At 31.6% G+C, this 13,590-nt stretch overlaps 7 protein-coding genes across 7 annotated transcripts; 2 read left to right on the forward strand and 5 right to left on the reverse strand.

Annotated features, from left to right (window-relative positions):
• Window positions 1–513: 513 nt before the first annotated feature.
• On the reverse strand, window positions 514–854 carry ASCRUDRAFT_134325 (uncharacterized protein). The gene has a single exon (XM_020189071.1). It carries the CDS (start codon window positions 798–800, stop codon window positions 591–593), a length of 210 nt encoding a protein of 69 aa, XP_020048652.1. The 5' UTR covers window positions 801–854; the 3' UTR covers window positions 514–590.
• An 803-nt stretch (window positions 855–1,657) lies between these two features.
• FRE1 (ferric/cupric-chelate reductase) lies at window positions 1,658–4,340 on the reverse strand. Its single transcript, XM_020192807.1, has one exon. The coding sequence runs from the start codon at window positions 4,112–4,114 to the stop codon at window positions 1,883–1,885; it is 2,232 nt and encodes a 743-aa protein (XP_020048653.1). The 5' UTR covers window positions 4,115–4,340; the 3' UTR covers window positions 1,658–1,882.
• Window positions 4,341–4,626: 286 nt separating this feature from the next.
• ASCRUDRAFT_74747 (FG-nucleoporin NUP159) lies at window positions 4,627–8,870 on the forward strand. Its single transcript, XM_020192808.1, has one exon. The coding sequence runs from the start codon at window positions 4,663–4,665 to the stop codon at window positions 8,773–8,775; it is 4,113 nt and encodes a 1,370-aa protein (XP_020048654.1). The 5' UTR covers window positions 4,627–4,662; the 3' UTR covers window positions 8,776–8,870.
• Window positions 8,745–9,594, reverse strand: ASCRUDRAFT_134347 (uncharacterized protein). Its single transcript, XM_020189074.1, has 2 exons — window positions 8,920–9,594; window positions 8,745–8,824 (listed from the first exon to the last, which is right to left on the reverse strand). Exon 1 carries the CDS (start codon window positions 9,457–9,459, stop codon window positions 8,944–8,946), a length of 516 nt encoding a protein of 171 aa, XP_020048655.1. The 5' UTR covers window positions 9,460–9,594; the 3' UTR covers window positions 8,745–8,824; window positions 8,920–8,943.
• ASCRUDRAFT_134340 (uncharacterized protein) lies at window positions 9,595–10,457 on the reverse strand. The gene has a single exon (XM_020189073.1). The coding sequence runs from the start codon at window positions 10,195–10,197 to the stop codon at window positions 9,730–9,732; it is 468 nt and encodes a 155-aa protein (XP_020048656.1). The 5' UTR covers window positions 10,198–10,457; the 3' UTR covers window positions 9,595–9,729.
• Window positions 10,458–10,618: 161 nt separating this feature from the next.
• KRI1 (Kri1p) lies at window positions 10,619–12,343 on the forward strand (the record flags this gene model as incomplete). Its single annotated transcript, XM_020194433.1, has 1 exon — window positions 10,619–12,343. One exon carries the CDS (start codon window positions 10,619–10,621, stop codon window positions 12,341–12,343), a length of 1,725 nt encoding a protein of 574 aa, XP_020048657.1.
• Window positions 12,344–12,410: 67 nt separating this feature from the next.
• Window positions 12,411–13,451, reverse strand: ASCRUDRAFT_134333 (uncharacterized protein). The gene has a single exon (XM_020189072.1). It carries the CDS (start codon window positions 13,220–13,222, stop codon window positions 12,479–12,481), a length of 744 nt encoding a protein of 247 aa, XP_020048658.1. The 5' UTR covers window positions 13,223–13,451; the 3' UTR covers window positions 12,411–12,478.
• Window positions 13,452–13,590: the final 139 nt, after the last annotated feature.

The raw sequence follows: 13,590 nt of genomic DNA on the forward strand, positions 1-13,590 counted from the left end.
ATGATCAATCCAGTTCCCAATGCACCACCAATGGCGATCATGGTAATATGACGTGCTTTTAAATCTTTATGGAGCTTTTTATCTTCATCGAGATAGGCTAGATGTGTTTCTCCACCATTTTCAGCAGTTATTTCTTTTTCGGAGTACCCTAAATTGTTTTTAATACTGCCATCAGAGGTAGACGCTTTTTGTTCACTCATTTTGAAGAAAAAATAAAGAGAAAGAGAAACCAGATAAAATTATTATCTTTGGAAACAAAAAAAACAAATTGATAGTAATTGTTGAGTTGAAGAAAATTTTACAAAAACATAATTTAAGGAAGACTGACAGTAATTTATAGTTGCAAATTGGCTGGAATATTGAAAAATATAACGTTTTTGATGTTGTTAACAATATTCAGATTAGATTAAGTTTTTTGAACGTCTTGAGTTTAAATATAAAGAAAAAAGCACTAAATTTTTTTGTTTGAATACATGCACTCAAGGATAAAAAATCAAAAGAAAAGCACCGTACAATAATTTTTGCATTTAGTAAACATTTTAAGATAAGAGGGTCCAAAAAGAGTATTGATAATTTAAACATTTTGTTGGTTACAAGCTGAAATCTCTACGGAATCCAGTCCCGAACAAAAACATGGACAGATCAAAAAACAGCACAAACAACACAAGCAAGACAAAGCCAATAAGAAATGAGAAAATAAAAGAAGATAAAGCAGAAGTCAATTGTAAACCCAATCTCCAACCAACGCTTACAGGTCGTGTGAGATGTGCAAATTGCAAATCTGGATAAAGGACAGTCATGAAAGTGTATAGTGAAGATGTTTTTCCGTTTGACAAGGCAAAGCACGCTGGTTCCAGCATCCACGCTTGGAAACAGTAGAATCTCAATATATCGTTGGAAAAAGAGCCTCTCGAACCAGAACTATAATATGCACTGCTATCAAATACAGCTGGAGCCTTATCTGAACGCTCCAGCGCCAAGCAAACAAGAAAGGACAAAAGCAGCCGAGACACTCAAAAGCTGCGCTTCGGCATCTGTACACGGCAGTTTTTCCGAGAGTCGCATCAGATCGCATTATGCATGCTGGTGCATATGCGTGTATTGGTACAGGCAGGTGCCGACACTACGGAAAAACCAAACACTACCAGCAGAGCGGGTCTGCCTTTTTTCAAACTAAAAAGCCTTTTACCTTTTCTTTTGAAACCAAAACGTTGCTAATCTCGACAATTTTCACTCGCCACAGCAAAGGTCTGGTTTTGTCTTTTGGTCTAGAATTACTGTCTTTTTGTAATGGTTGTATTAGTTTTGAAACTCAAAGCCTTGTTGTGTTTTTCGTTATATTACAAATGATTTATAATGGTTGCATAATAATTTACTGAGTATTTTCTGCTAAAATACTGAAGTCTTTATCACAACAAAAACAAACCATCCCTTTTCTACCGAGCGAAACAAACCAGTCTAAAATAAGCCAATTATATGATATCATCCACCGTAACGATGTCATTTTAAGATGCTGCAGTTTTCTCAGCCTCTTGAGTGTTTGAGATAATTGCCTTAATATAATGGTTTTTTATATCAATACCATTGATTGTTCTTTTGCTCGAAATATGAATTGTAACTCTGTTGAGTTTTCTCAATCACTAACAGAATAGCACGTTGCAGAACTAAATCTCCAACAAGAAAGAAATCATTTGCAATTACTTGGTGGAGTACAGTTAATACTTTAAAGTTGAAATATTTATCAATTTCTATATCGCTAAAAACACAGGAAAAAAAAAAGCTAACTAAAAGGCTGACTAAATGCTAAAAATTGAATAAAATCAAAAACAAAATACAATAGTGATGTAAGAATCTAATAAGAATCTATTAATTCTATGATTATCTACCAACCGAAATTCTCTTCATGATAGTTGACTTTTACACTAACTTCAGGTGTAATATTATTCTTAATCGAATATCTCACTGAATTATTAAATGGTTCTGGTCCACATGCAAGAATTGAAATTTCCTTGTTATCTTCAACAGATTCAAAAATATTTTTCTCGACAATTTCATTCAAATCTGGACGAGAATATTTTCTAGTGATTTTGTAATGAATTTCGTTAGTTGGAATATTGACCAATTCTTCGAATTTTATATCTTTACTTCCAGTGTATATAACATTAACAAAACAGTTTTTGGATACCAACCAGTCTAAATCTTTATGGAACCAGTTCAAGTTATTTAAATCATTGATTATCCAATAGAACTTGTCTGTATATGAATTATCGTAATAATCGTCATGATTATAAGTATTAATATCATCATTTTTGCTTGAACTAACTGTTGAAGTATCTGTTGAATTGTTGTTGTTGTTGTTGTTGTTGTTGCTATGAAGAGATTTTTCATTGAATTTATCTTCTAATGAATTTGAATCTCTATTTTTCAAAACCTCAACAAATGACGGATAAACTGCAGTAACGCCCAAACCACCAACAATTCCAACGAATTTTTTATTCTCAATTGCCTTTTTTCTGATACCAGTTGAATTGCCATATGGTCCTTCAATAATGATTTTCAATTTCAATGGTTCGTTTGCTTTCAAGTCGTTGAGTAATTTCAAAATGGATTTGGTTATACCATTTTTAGCTTTAAAGTAGATGATCAAATTACCCTTGTCTTCAATTGGAGACGAAACTAGTGAAAATGGATGGGATTGAAAAGAATAGAACCAATATGAGTTTGAAAGAAAATAGATATAGCTGTATGAACCTTGGTAGTATTTGAAGAACTTGGGTTTTTTAATTGACATTTTAATAACATTATCATCAAATCTATACAAATCAACTGTTTGAATTCCACCAGATAAACAAATTTTAACGATTCGAACAAACCTATCAAAACACCAAATGGCCACCATCGACCAAATCCATCCCAACCATCCTAGCGTATTGATATGAAAATACATTACGACAATGAAAAAGACATTTAAAATTTTATGTAACAACAAAAAGATTTCATAAATGTGATCTTTAAAGTATCTCAAACTTTGGAATAGTAAGATGGAACTAATAATCATTGCAGCAACACCATATTGGAAATAGGTGTCAGAAAACCAGGCTTGATAACCGCCATTTCTAACGCTATAAACGGTCCAAATAATTGCGTGAATAAATGCTAGAATCACCATGATGTAAGCAATGAATTTATGGTACAAATTAAAAGTTGAAAAGGATAGACCAGTTAGAGGAATGAAAGGATTGTTTCTAATACCAAAAAAGAAAATTAAAGGAAATAGAGAAATTGACATTAAATCAGTTCTGTAACTAATTAAAGTCATATTCATGTGCCATCTGTCATTAATGAAAGCATTTGGTAATTGCAAGTCATAACCAACACAACAGGAGATGATCACTTGGATTGCGAAAACAAATAGAATACAAAAATTTACAATGGAGGGAATCTTTGCATTTCTCAATACTTTTGTAAAGAGAAAGGAATTTGAATTGTTTTTGTTGACAATTAGAGGTAGTATAAGAAATTTTTTCAAATAGTTTGAGTTTAAAAACTTGATGTTTAAATATCTTTTGTTTAAATTGAATAAAGAAGATACAGCTAAAACAGCAGCCCAGTAGAAGACTAAACCCCAGCCAAACCACTGGGATCTTTGAACAGAAAAGCTAAAGTCTTTGAAACTTTGATCGTAGAAATCAAATTCAGACTGGTTGACGTTGACTGGATCAGTAACCAAATTGAAAGTGTCAATTGCTTCAATTGGGTCTCTAAGAAAAAGCGTAGCGTTTAGATAAAAGGACTTCATATCGTCCAAGGAGTAATCATAGCCAGCTTTCTGTTTGCAACGAGTAGCAACATGGGTCAAAGCATGGTCAATGGCTGCAGTTGAATTTGATTCTGAGTAGATGCAATTTGCGACAGAGCCTAACCAGTTGACATTAGCACAACGACACTTGTAGGCACTCATGCCATTGCCATGAGAGCCACAACCCCAATCATAGGTCTTGAGATAGTAGATACAGGCCGAAGCCAAAGTTGAGTCGACAACAACCAAAGAGTGAGAAATTGCTAGGAGACTGAGCAAAAAAGCAGCAAAAAGTAAACGAAATGGCAGTCTCATTGTGTTGTGTTGTGTTGTGTTATTCCAGGATACCTCTGGAAGAGAAGAAAGCTCAAAAGGAGCAGGAAATCAGGGCCATTTATATAATTCTGGCTAGATGTTTCAGGGCCAATACCAAAATCAAATCAGTAAAAAAGAACATACCTATTACAAATACGAGTGGATTTGCCTTGTTGTGGTTGTCAAATGGAAAGAGAGGAACATCTTCCAAGGAAACCAATTTCCCTGGTGCAGATTCAGCCAGGAAAAAGAGATCGAGCAAATATCGACTAAAGAAACACATCTGGAAAAAAAGAAAAACAGGGAACCCTCACGCGCCACACCCGCAGCACCGGGATTGCTGAGTCAGTACTGAGTCAGCACGCTAAGTAAGCACTGAGTAAGCACGCTGACTCAGCCCTTACTCAGATCACACGTGCATACTCGTGCTCGCAACCGTCTTCCAGAGCACAAATCTTCAAGGGTAGAAATAAAATTTCAGCCAAAGATTGTTTTGATCAAGAAACAATTGCACACATCTCTATCCCTCGCCAATTTCTTCTCCAACAATGGATGCCTTAGACCAAATTGTTTCTGACAAGTTTGGCTACAAACGACTGGAAAGATCCTTTAAGCTTGTTGATCCTTTGGCAGATTCCGGCTCCAGCTCCAGCCCTCACTACTTCAACTTGCTAGCTTGGGGCAATCTCACCAAGGTGTTTGCAGTTGCTGGTCTTTCCAAACTAGTCATAGCTTCCATTGAGGATCTATTCTCCAATTCAGCAAAGTTGGCTGTCTCGCCAGAAAATGTGTCAAATTCAGGTTCTGACAGCGATTTTAGTGATTCTGGTGACGAAGAAAACGATTTCTACTACTACAACGGCAGCAATGTTTTCAATGCTTCAAATATAAACCATTTGCTTTTTTCTTTAGACGAAAAATTCTTATACTATACAGTTCATAGTAAAATTTACTTGGTTAATACAATTCAAACTATCCAATCGTCTTCTTTCAATCCAACTTTGTTATTGGAGATTCAAAATGACCTGAGCACTGAAAACCCTTTAAGCATAACTGATTTCAAAATCAATCCCTTTAATTCAAACTACCTAACGTTTTTAACAAGCAATCATTCTTTATATTTCTTTGATTTGTCAACTAAAAAGCAATCTTTAATTCACTCTGATGTCTCATCCTTCACTTATAATTCTGTTTATGACAACGACAATTACAAATTCCAGCAATTATATATTGGTCTAAAAAATGGTAGTGTAGCACTTTCTGATGTCTCAGATCCTTCAAACTTTCTGATATTGAAAACTTTTTCAAATTCTGCAGCCCCAAACCACTTCTTTCCAATATCTTTAATCCCAATCAACAATGCAACCCTACTAGCTGTTTACGATATCAGCTCAAATCCAAACGATGACAACGACTCTGATTTACGGTACGAACACTATCTAATAAATACTCAAAACAATCAATTTTCTTCTTCTTATGATCTCTGCTATTATTCCGAAATTCCTAGATACGGTTATTACTACAATTGCAATTTATTCAATTACTCAAAATCTTCAAATCTTGATAATCTAATATTCTTCTCTTCTTCTGTATCATCCGACATTGCCTTACTCTCCTCAAAGAAAAACACCTATCATGTTGACTTTATACGTCCTGAAAATGATTACGAATTGGCAACTGTCCCATTTGATGATGAAAATGACACTGATTTATCCACAACTGGCTTTGCAATTAATTTAACCTCAACCGAACCTTCCTACAATATTTCTAAATCAATAGAAGGCGAATCAGGCCCTTTACCCTCGTTAGTATTACTATTAAACAATGGTGCTTTGATTTTTTATGATTTTTTTAATATAGATGCTATAAAATCTAATGATTATGATTTGAAAAATCCTTTATCTGTTTTACAGAATCATCTACAATTCATTTCTTCTAAATCATCTAAAAAAGTTGATCAAAATATTTCACTTGAGGATTCATTTTCTACTTTTAAATTGAATCAAGAATTAAATAATGCTAATAATAATAACACTAGTAATAATAACACTAATAATAATAATAATAATAATATTAATATTAATAATAAAGATAATCTTGTAAACGGTAATATACAAAATAACACAATCCCAAACAACAATTCAACTAACAATTCAAATAGCAACCCATTTGCTAAATATACTCTCCCTAATAACAATCATAATAACCAAAATTCTACCCTGTTATTTCAATCAGATTCAAATCCTTTTAGTACCGGAACTAAATCGTTGGTTTTCTCTCACAATAATGGCTTTGGAAATTTAAATAACAATACAAAAAATGCATTTGGTTCATCATCCGCATTTGGTTCTCCTTTTAGCACTCTTTCAAATGAAAACAAAACTTGGTCTTCAATTCCTAATAAAGACTTGTCCACTGCTGGTCCAACCTCATTTAATTTAAAATCACAAGGCCCCACATCTTTTGGATCAAATAATAATACTCCCTCTTTTGGTAATTCAGCTTTTGGCAATTCAACTTTCGGTAATTCGACTTTTGGAAAGTCAGCTTTTGGATCTTTTGGAAATAAACCTGTCATATCATCTAAAATTCCACTTCCAATTCATCCTGCCTCACCTGAAAAAATTAAAATAAACGGTTTTGCTTCATATGCTCAATCTTCCAAAGGGTTTTTATCTAAAGATAAGAATTCCACTCTCAATGGCAATACAAATGGTTCCTCTAACAACACCATCTTTCCTTCATCCCGTGTAAATTCTACAATGGATGATATAGTAACAAATGTTTTTAACAATAAAAAATTACCCATATCTTCTAATAATGGGTTTAATTACTCTTCTAACAATCAAAATACAAGAAAAGTCGAAAATAAAAATGAAGAAACCGATTCAAGTGATTTCTCAGTTTCAAATTCTGAAGAAGAACTTGAAGAATTAAATAAAACTTATATTGAAATTACAAAGAATCATTCACCAAGTTATCCACTTTTGAATGGCACTATTTTGAATCAGAACCCAGAAAATGATGATGAAAACAAATTAAATAATAATAAAATTGGGATTAGCAATGAGGTTTTTGTGAATAAATTAAAAATTGATTCAGATGATACTCAGCAAAAGAATGGAATATCTGAAAATGAATTGGAGCCCAATTCAGAACCTTTAAATGGCAAAACAGAAATAAATTCTTTAAATAAAAAAGAAAAAGAAAACGATAGCTTGAAAGATGAAAATAAATTAAGCGTGAATCTTAAACCTGATGATGATCAAAAGGTAATTATTCCAACGCAAAATAATATTTCACCAGAACCAAAAAATATTCTTTTCAATGGTGATATAAAAAGCACTGATACAAAACCTTTGGGGTTTTTGCAAACCAACAGTTTTAATGCTCCAAATCGTATTCAAAGTTTTGAGTCTAGTGATGATGAATATGAGGCAAGTAATAGTGATAGTGATCAAAATGAAACTAGTGAAAATGAACAATCTGAATTAGATTATGATACTGTAACCAAAAGTAGTGATCAAGAATTTAGAATAAAAAAGGAGGAAGATCAAGTTATTCCAAAATTTGAAAATTCGGTAAAACCATTAGATAAACAAGTTATTAAAAAAGAAAGTGATTTACAAGACTTAGTTGCAAGTGAGAACAATTCGTTAAAACTTAATACAGGTCGTCAACTTAAAAGTGTTTCAACAAAAGATAATTTTACGCAAACTGTAGAACCCAATTTGATTGATTCCAGTGTTCAAACTTTTAAAAATGAAAAAGATTTTTCAGTTCAAGCCTTTGAAAATCAGGAAAATTATTATGGTCCCTTTTTTGTTGCAAAAGATATTTTACCACATATTGAAATATCAAATGTCAAATATCCAAGATCCTTTACGGATAATATTTATATGAGGAAATTGGAAGAAATATTTTATGATTTGTCTGCTGAATTTAAAGTTTTAGAACAGAATTGCAAAAACATAGGAATATTTATTGAAAATAATAAATTTGCTGAAGCTGCTCATGGTGTTGATTTGTTTAAATATGAAGATCAATGGAGATTGAAAGAAGTTACTACTGTTAACAGAATGATTGATGAAAAAATTCAAACCACTCAGCCTATTTTAGGAAAGTACAAAAAACAGTTAAATCGGATTGAAGATTTTAAGAAAGATATAGTAAAAATTGATAAAAGAATGAAAGTTTTGGAAGGTTTCAAGTGTGAAGGCGAAAATTTTAAGGATTATGGATTAAGTTTAAATGAAAGAATTATTCAAAAAAAAATTAGGGATAAATTTTTTACAAATGAAAGATTAATCAAGGATATTGAAACTCAATTAATTGACTTGAAATTACAAAATGGAACTGGAATCATCAAAAATGATACTGGTAGAACGTTTGATCTAAAGAAAATTGTAAAACTAATTCTCCAAATTTCAAGGGACATCAAAATCAAAATTGGAGAAGTTGAAGAATTAAAAGCCCAGGTGGATTCTATAAAGTCGGAAAATAAAAAAAAAAGAATCAACCAAATAAATAATAGAAATAATGATAGTGAAATCAATGAAATAAAATTGCGAAATGATTTTAAAGACAATCTTTTTAAAATGTTCCAAAATAGAGATCCAGTAAAAGTTACATCTCATGCGATTATAAGAAGGAGAAAATGAATAGATGTAATTTATAGCTGATTTTTATTTTGTTTGCTTTGTTTAATTAGTTGACTCCTAAGTTGGTATGCTTTTAAAAAATAAAACATTTTTTTTTTGTTTATTTTATATGGTTTTATATTATATATGTTTATTTTTCATTGATTTTTTTATAAAAAAGAGAGCCCTTTAAATTGAATTATAATAATTGCTAATCTGTCTTTTTCTGTAATCAGAAAATAAGGATTCATTTTCATTTCTATCATTTTCATAGTTGTTATAATAATTAAGCCATTTTTCTAATAGCATTGTATCAGACTCCTGCAATCCTAAATACTCCTGTTGAATGTTATGGTTTTGTCTGTTTTTCAATATTGATCTGTTTGTTGTACCACATTTGAGATTTTTCCATGAATTTAGATGATCTGTTTTTTCATAAAAACTGGCTGAGGATCCACGAACATCGAATATGAGATCAGCTACATCGTGAATTTTAATTTTTGAGTAGGGCCGGTGATCTGGGGCTTGATTCTGAGCATTAAATTCAACAGCATTTGCATTGGTGGTTTCCAGTCTCAGTTTATCATTACGATCAGAAAACAACGGTTCGAAGAAGGAGGGATTTGTGAAAGCAACTTTTTGATCACAATCGGTATCATAAGAGTAATTGTTAGCTTTATTTTTTAGTGAGTAGCTAAGTAGCATGTCTTCGTTATTTGTAACAATTCCCTGGGTATAATTTGAGATTATTTTTGAGATAGTATCGTTGAAAGAACGAAAAACAGGAATTTTCACTGATATTTGAACAAAATTAGAATCATTAGCATCATGTAGATCACAGTCATGAAGCGATAGTCTCTTGGAGTTCAAAGTGTTTATCTTGTAAAATGCAGTTTTGACAATATTTGATACAGCTATTTACCTTTCAATGTTAATACTTAAGATCAGTGAATAAACATTATTGTTTAAATATAATTAGTTTGAAAAAGTACCAGTTATACCTTTAGTTGGTGATTTTCTAAAAAACGAATTATCATCAGAATTATAATCGTCATAATCATTGTCGATTTCCATGTTCATTTCATCGTCCTCTTCAAAACCAGAGGCATTCACACCATTGGATTCATTCTCTTTATTATCTAGTTTGTATTCGCATGAAAAGGTGTTATAGCCATTTTTTTTTGTAGTTTGGTCAAAATTAGCAAAATTAGCATTGATGTTTAAAAAATTTCGGCTGATTGAGAATTTTTTGTTCTTTGGTTCATTTAAATTCTTTGATTTGATAGGATGGGCAAAGTAATTTTTTCTGATTGACTTGACCTTTTCATTTATTTTTTTAATATGATGTTTTCTTTTAAATCTTTTATTTCTATTAGTTTTATTGCTATTGTTAATGCTATTTAGATTTATTTTTTTGCTGCCAGTGGATTTCACCCTTGTCATTGCTCAGTATTCAATTATTGTTGCAAATAGTGTAAAACTTCTGTGTACTTTTATACTCTCCCTCAACTTTTTTCTTTATCTTTTCTTCAATTTTTCTTTCTTTCTTTGTTTTGTCTGCTTTTTGTTTAATGAAATCTCTAGCCAATTATCCCAAAATCTAATGTAAATAAAAAGTAATCAACATGATTTTTCATCTAACAGAAAAATAGCAAAACCTTGAGCCAGAAGAATAGACAGAAAAGGCAACATCTCCTGAAGCAGCAGAAGCAGCAGAAGAAGAAATTTCTACACAAAAACCAGCGGCCACATTTCAGACGCTTCCGTTTTGAGACAGAGGCATGTTGTGAAAAAAATAAAAATTTATTTCTGGATGAAAAGTTCAAACTTCTTCGAATAATTCAACTACAGAAGACTTATTGTAATGGCCAGAAAGAAGTCCAATGCTAGAAAGCTTCGCGAGGCCCAGGAAAAGGCAAAGCTACAGTTCCAGCCCAAAGAAACAAAGGAAATTACTCTGTCTGACGGAAACAGTGTAGAAGAGAGAGCAGATCTCAAATCAAAGCTGAATTCGAATTCATATTCAGATTCAGAATTTGATTCCAGAAGTGAGAGTGAAAGCGACAGTGACAGTGAAGATGAAGATGAGTTTGGTGAGCTATTAACTGAGAACATTGAAACAGGCATCAACAAAGTGTTGAATGCCATTAAAACCAACGATAAATCAATATTTGATCCAGATGCAAAATTTTTTCAAGAAACCAAAGAAGATGAAATCAGTACCAAAAACCCTAAAGATAAACCAATATACTTGAAGGATTATCAGACTATGAATCTTTTAAAAGGAAACGCTAATGATGATGAATTTAAGTCAATTGACGGAAAGAAGACATTTGCCGAAAGTCAAGCAGAAGATAAGAAAAAATTAGTTGATGAGATAAAAAATTTCTTCAGTGAAGATAGTTCAAATGAAGACAAAGATAAAGACGAAGATGACGACGATGATAATGATGGATTTCTAGTCAAGAAAAAAAAAAGCGAACGTGCTAAAATACCTGAAATAATAACAAACAACTTACCAGATCCAGAAAAGGATCAAGAGAAATTTTTACAAGAATATTTTGACAAGCACGCCTGGATTCCTAAGAAATCGGACAAGAAAGTTAATTTGAATGATGGTGTAGAAGATGAAGAAGATGATGATGAGTTTGATGAAGCTGCAGAAAATTTTGAAAAAGCGTACAATTTTAGATTCGAAGATCCAAATGCAGCTGACATAGTTTCGTATTCAAGAAATCAATTAACAGTTCGAAGAAACAAATTGAATTCCAGAAAGAAACAAAGATTAAAAAAACATGAGATAGCTAAGGTTGAAAAAGCCAAAAAAGATGAGCAATTGCAAAAAAAGAAACAAAAAAAAATCAATCTTGTTGTTGATAGAATTAATGAAATCCAAAAGGAACTTGATGGAGATATTGACTCCGAAAAAATAATCAAAGTATTTGGAGATGCGTTACTAGATGAAGATTTTGACAATGAAGAATGGGATAAAAAAATGAATGAAATATATAATGATGAGTTCTATAAAGATGAAAATGTTGAAGATATAAAGGAAGATATTAACAAAGATTTAGATGAAGATGTAATAATGAGTGAAAATGATAATTACGATGATAAAGAAAATGAAGAAGATGATAAAGAAAGTGAAGAAGATGATAATAAAAATAAAGGCGAAGTCAAAAAAGGAAGCAAAAAGCACAAGTTAAAAGAAAAGAAAAGTAAAAAAAAACAAAAAGAAAAAATTAAGGTTGGAGCTGAAAAATTGGTTAATAAAAACAAATTAAAATTAATAGATGAAATTGATGAAGAAGAAGAAAAACTGAATAAAGATAGAAATAAAGATGGATCATTAAAGTTCAAGTATAAAGAAGTCGAGCCTGAAACATTTGGATTGAGCATAAGAGACATATGGGGAGCAGATGACGTAGATTTAAACGAATACATAAGTTTAAAGAAATTTGCACCTTATAGAAAGAAAGAATTGATTGATAAAGATAAGAAGAAAGTAACCAAACCAAGAAGATTAAGAGAATGGAGAAAAAAAACATTCAAAAGTGAGAAAGGGCCATATTATAAAAAAACAAAATAAGCTAAAATTGATGGTTAGAAATGAATGATTGAAAACAATTAAAAACAAAAATGAAATAAATTATCGATATATATTTACATTTTTCTTCTTTTTTTCCTTTTATTCTTTTTTTTTGAGGGCTATAATTGGATTCAGTTAAATTTTAAAATTATTTATTAGGAATTCAATTTCTTCATTTTCCATCAACTCTAATTCATTAATCTGTTGTTGTAGTATGTCTTGGTCTTCATGATGAATAGTATTATTCTTTATATTTTCTTGTATCGGTTTTTTATTAGAAAACTCTTCCCAGAATGAATCGTCATCAGAATCAGAAATAAAATCATCGTCATAAAAATCGTTATCATGGTTATCCTTATTGAAGTTATCGTTAATATATGCACTTTTGCTATTTATACTATTGCTATTTTCTGCCGTATCATTGTCATTTTCGTGATCATCAAAGGTATCTAATAAAATTCTTTGTCTTTCATTATCCTCGTCAGCTATTCTCTTAAGAAATTTTTGTTCAAGTTGATGATCTTTATCCAATATATCCTTTTCCATTTTTGTTAGACCGCCTCTTTTGTTCAATATAAATTGCTCTCTCTTTTCTTTTCTCAATTTTGTTGGGGACACATTCAAAACTTCGTTTCTGAATCGACTGATATTTGTGGAGGAAGTCTTCCTTATTGGAGACGAATTCAAAAATCTTCTTGGATTGGATCTTCTGTGATCATTATCAGCACCACTGTCATCATCATCTGTATCATAAAAACTCGAAAAATTGTAGGCTTTTCGTAAGGGAGAGGTCATGGGGTCTCTGAATGCCCTGATTCTCCTGGACTGCCTCTGCTCAATGTCAGTAAAAATATCTCTCTTGATCTTAGGCAACGCCATGACTGCAATTACTTCTATTGCATTTGCTGATAACAAAAGCTCATCTCCAACAGCAAAACTTTGAAACAACTTCAAAAAAAATAATAACGCGAAAACGCTGAGACCAGCTGGAGGGATCTTGTTAGAACCCCCAATGTGGGGTCTAGATTTTAGACCCTCATTGCAATGTTTGTACTAGAGTTTAATATATGCGTTGTATTGCAGTGGCATGCCTCATTGACTTTTTTGTGCTGGATATAACTGTTTCTTATCTTAAATTGATTGTGAAAGTGTTGATTCCTGAAGATAGATAATTGTAGACATGTAAAAACATTAGAGATGATGGTTTGAGCTTAGAAGAAAAGTAAATAAATTTAACAAACAAAAAA

Source organism: Ascoidea rubescens, assembly GCF_001661345.1.
Source record: "Ascoidea rubescens DSM 1968 unplaced genomic scaffold ASCRUscaffold_3, whole genome shotgun sequence".
Lineage (NCBI taxonomy): Eukaryota > Fungi > Ascomycota > Saccharomycetes > Ascoideales > Ascoideaceae > Ascoidea > Ascoidea rubescens.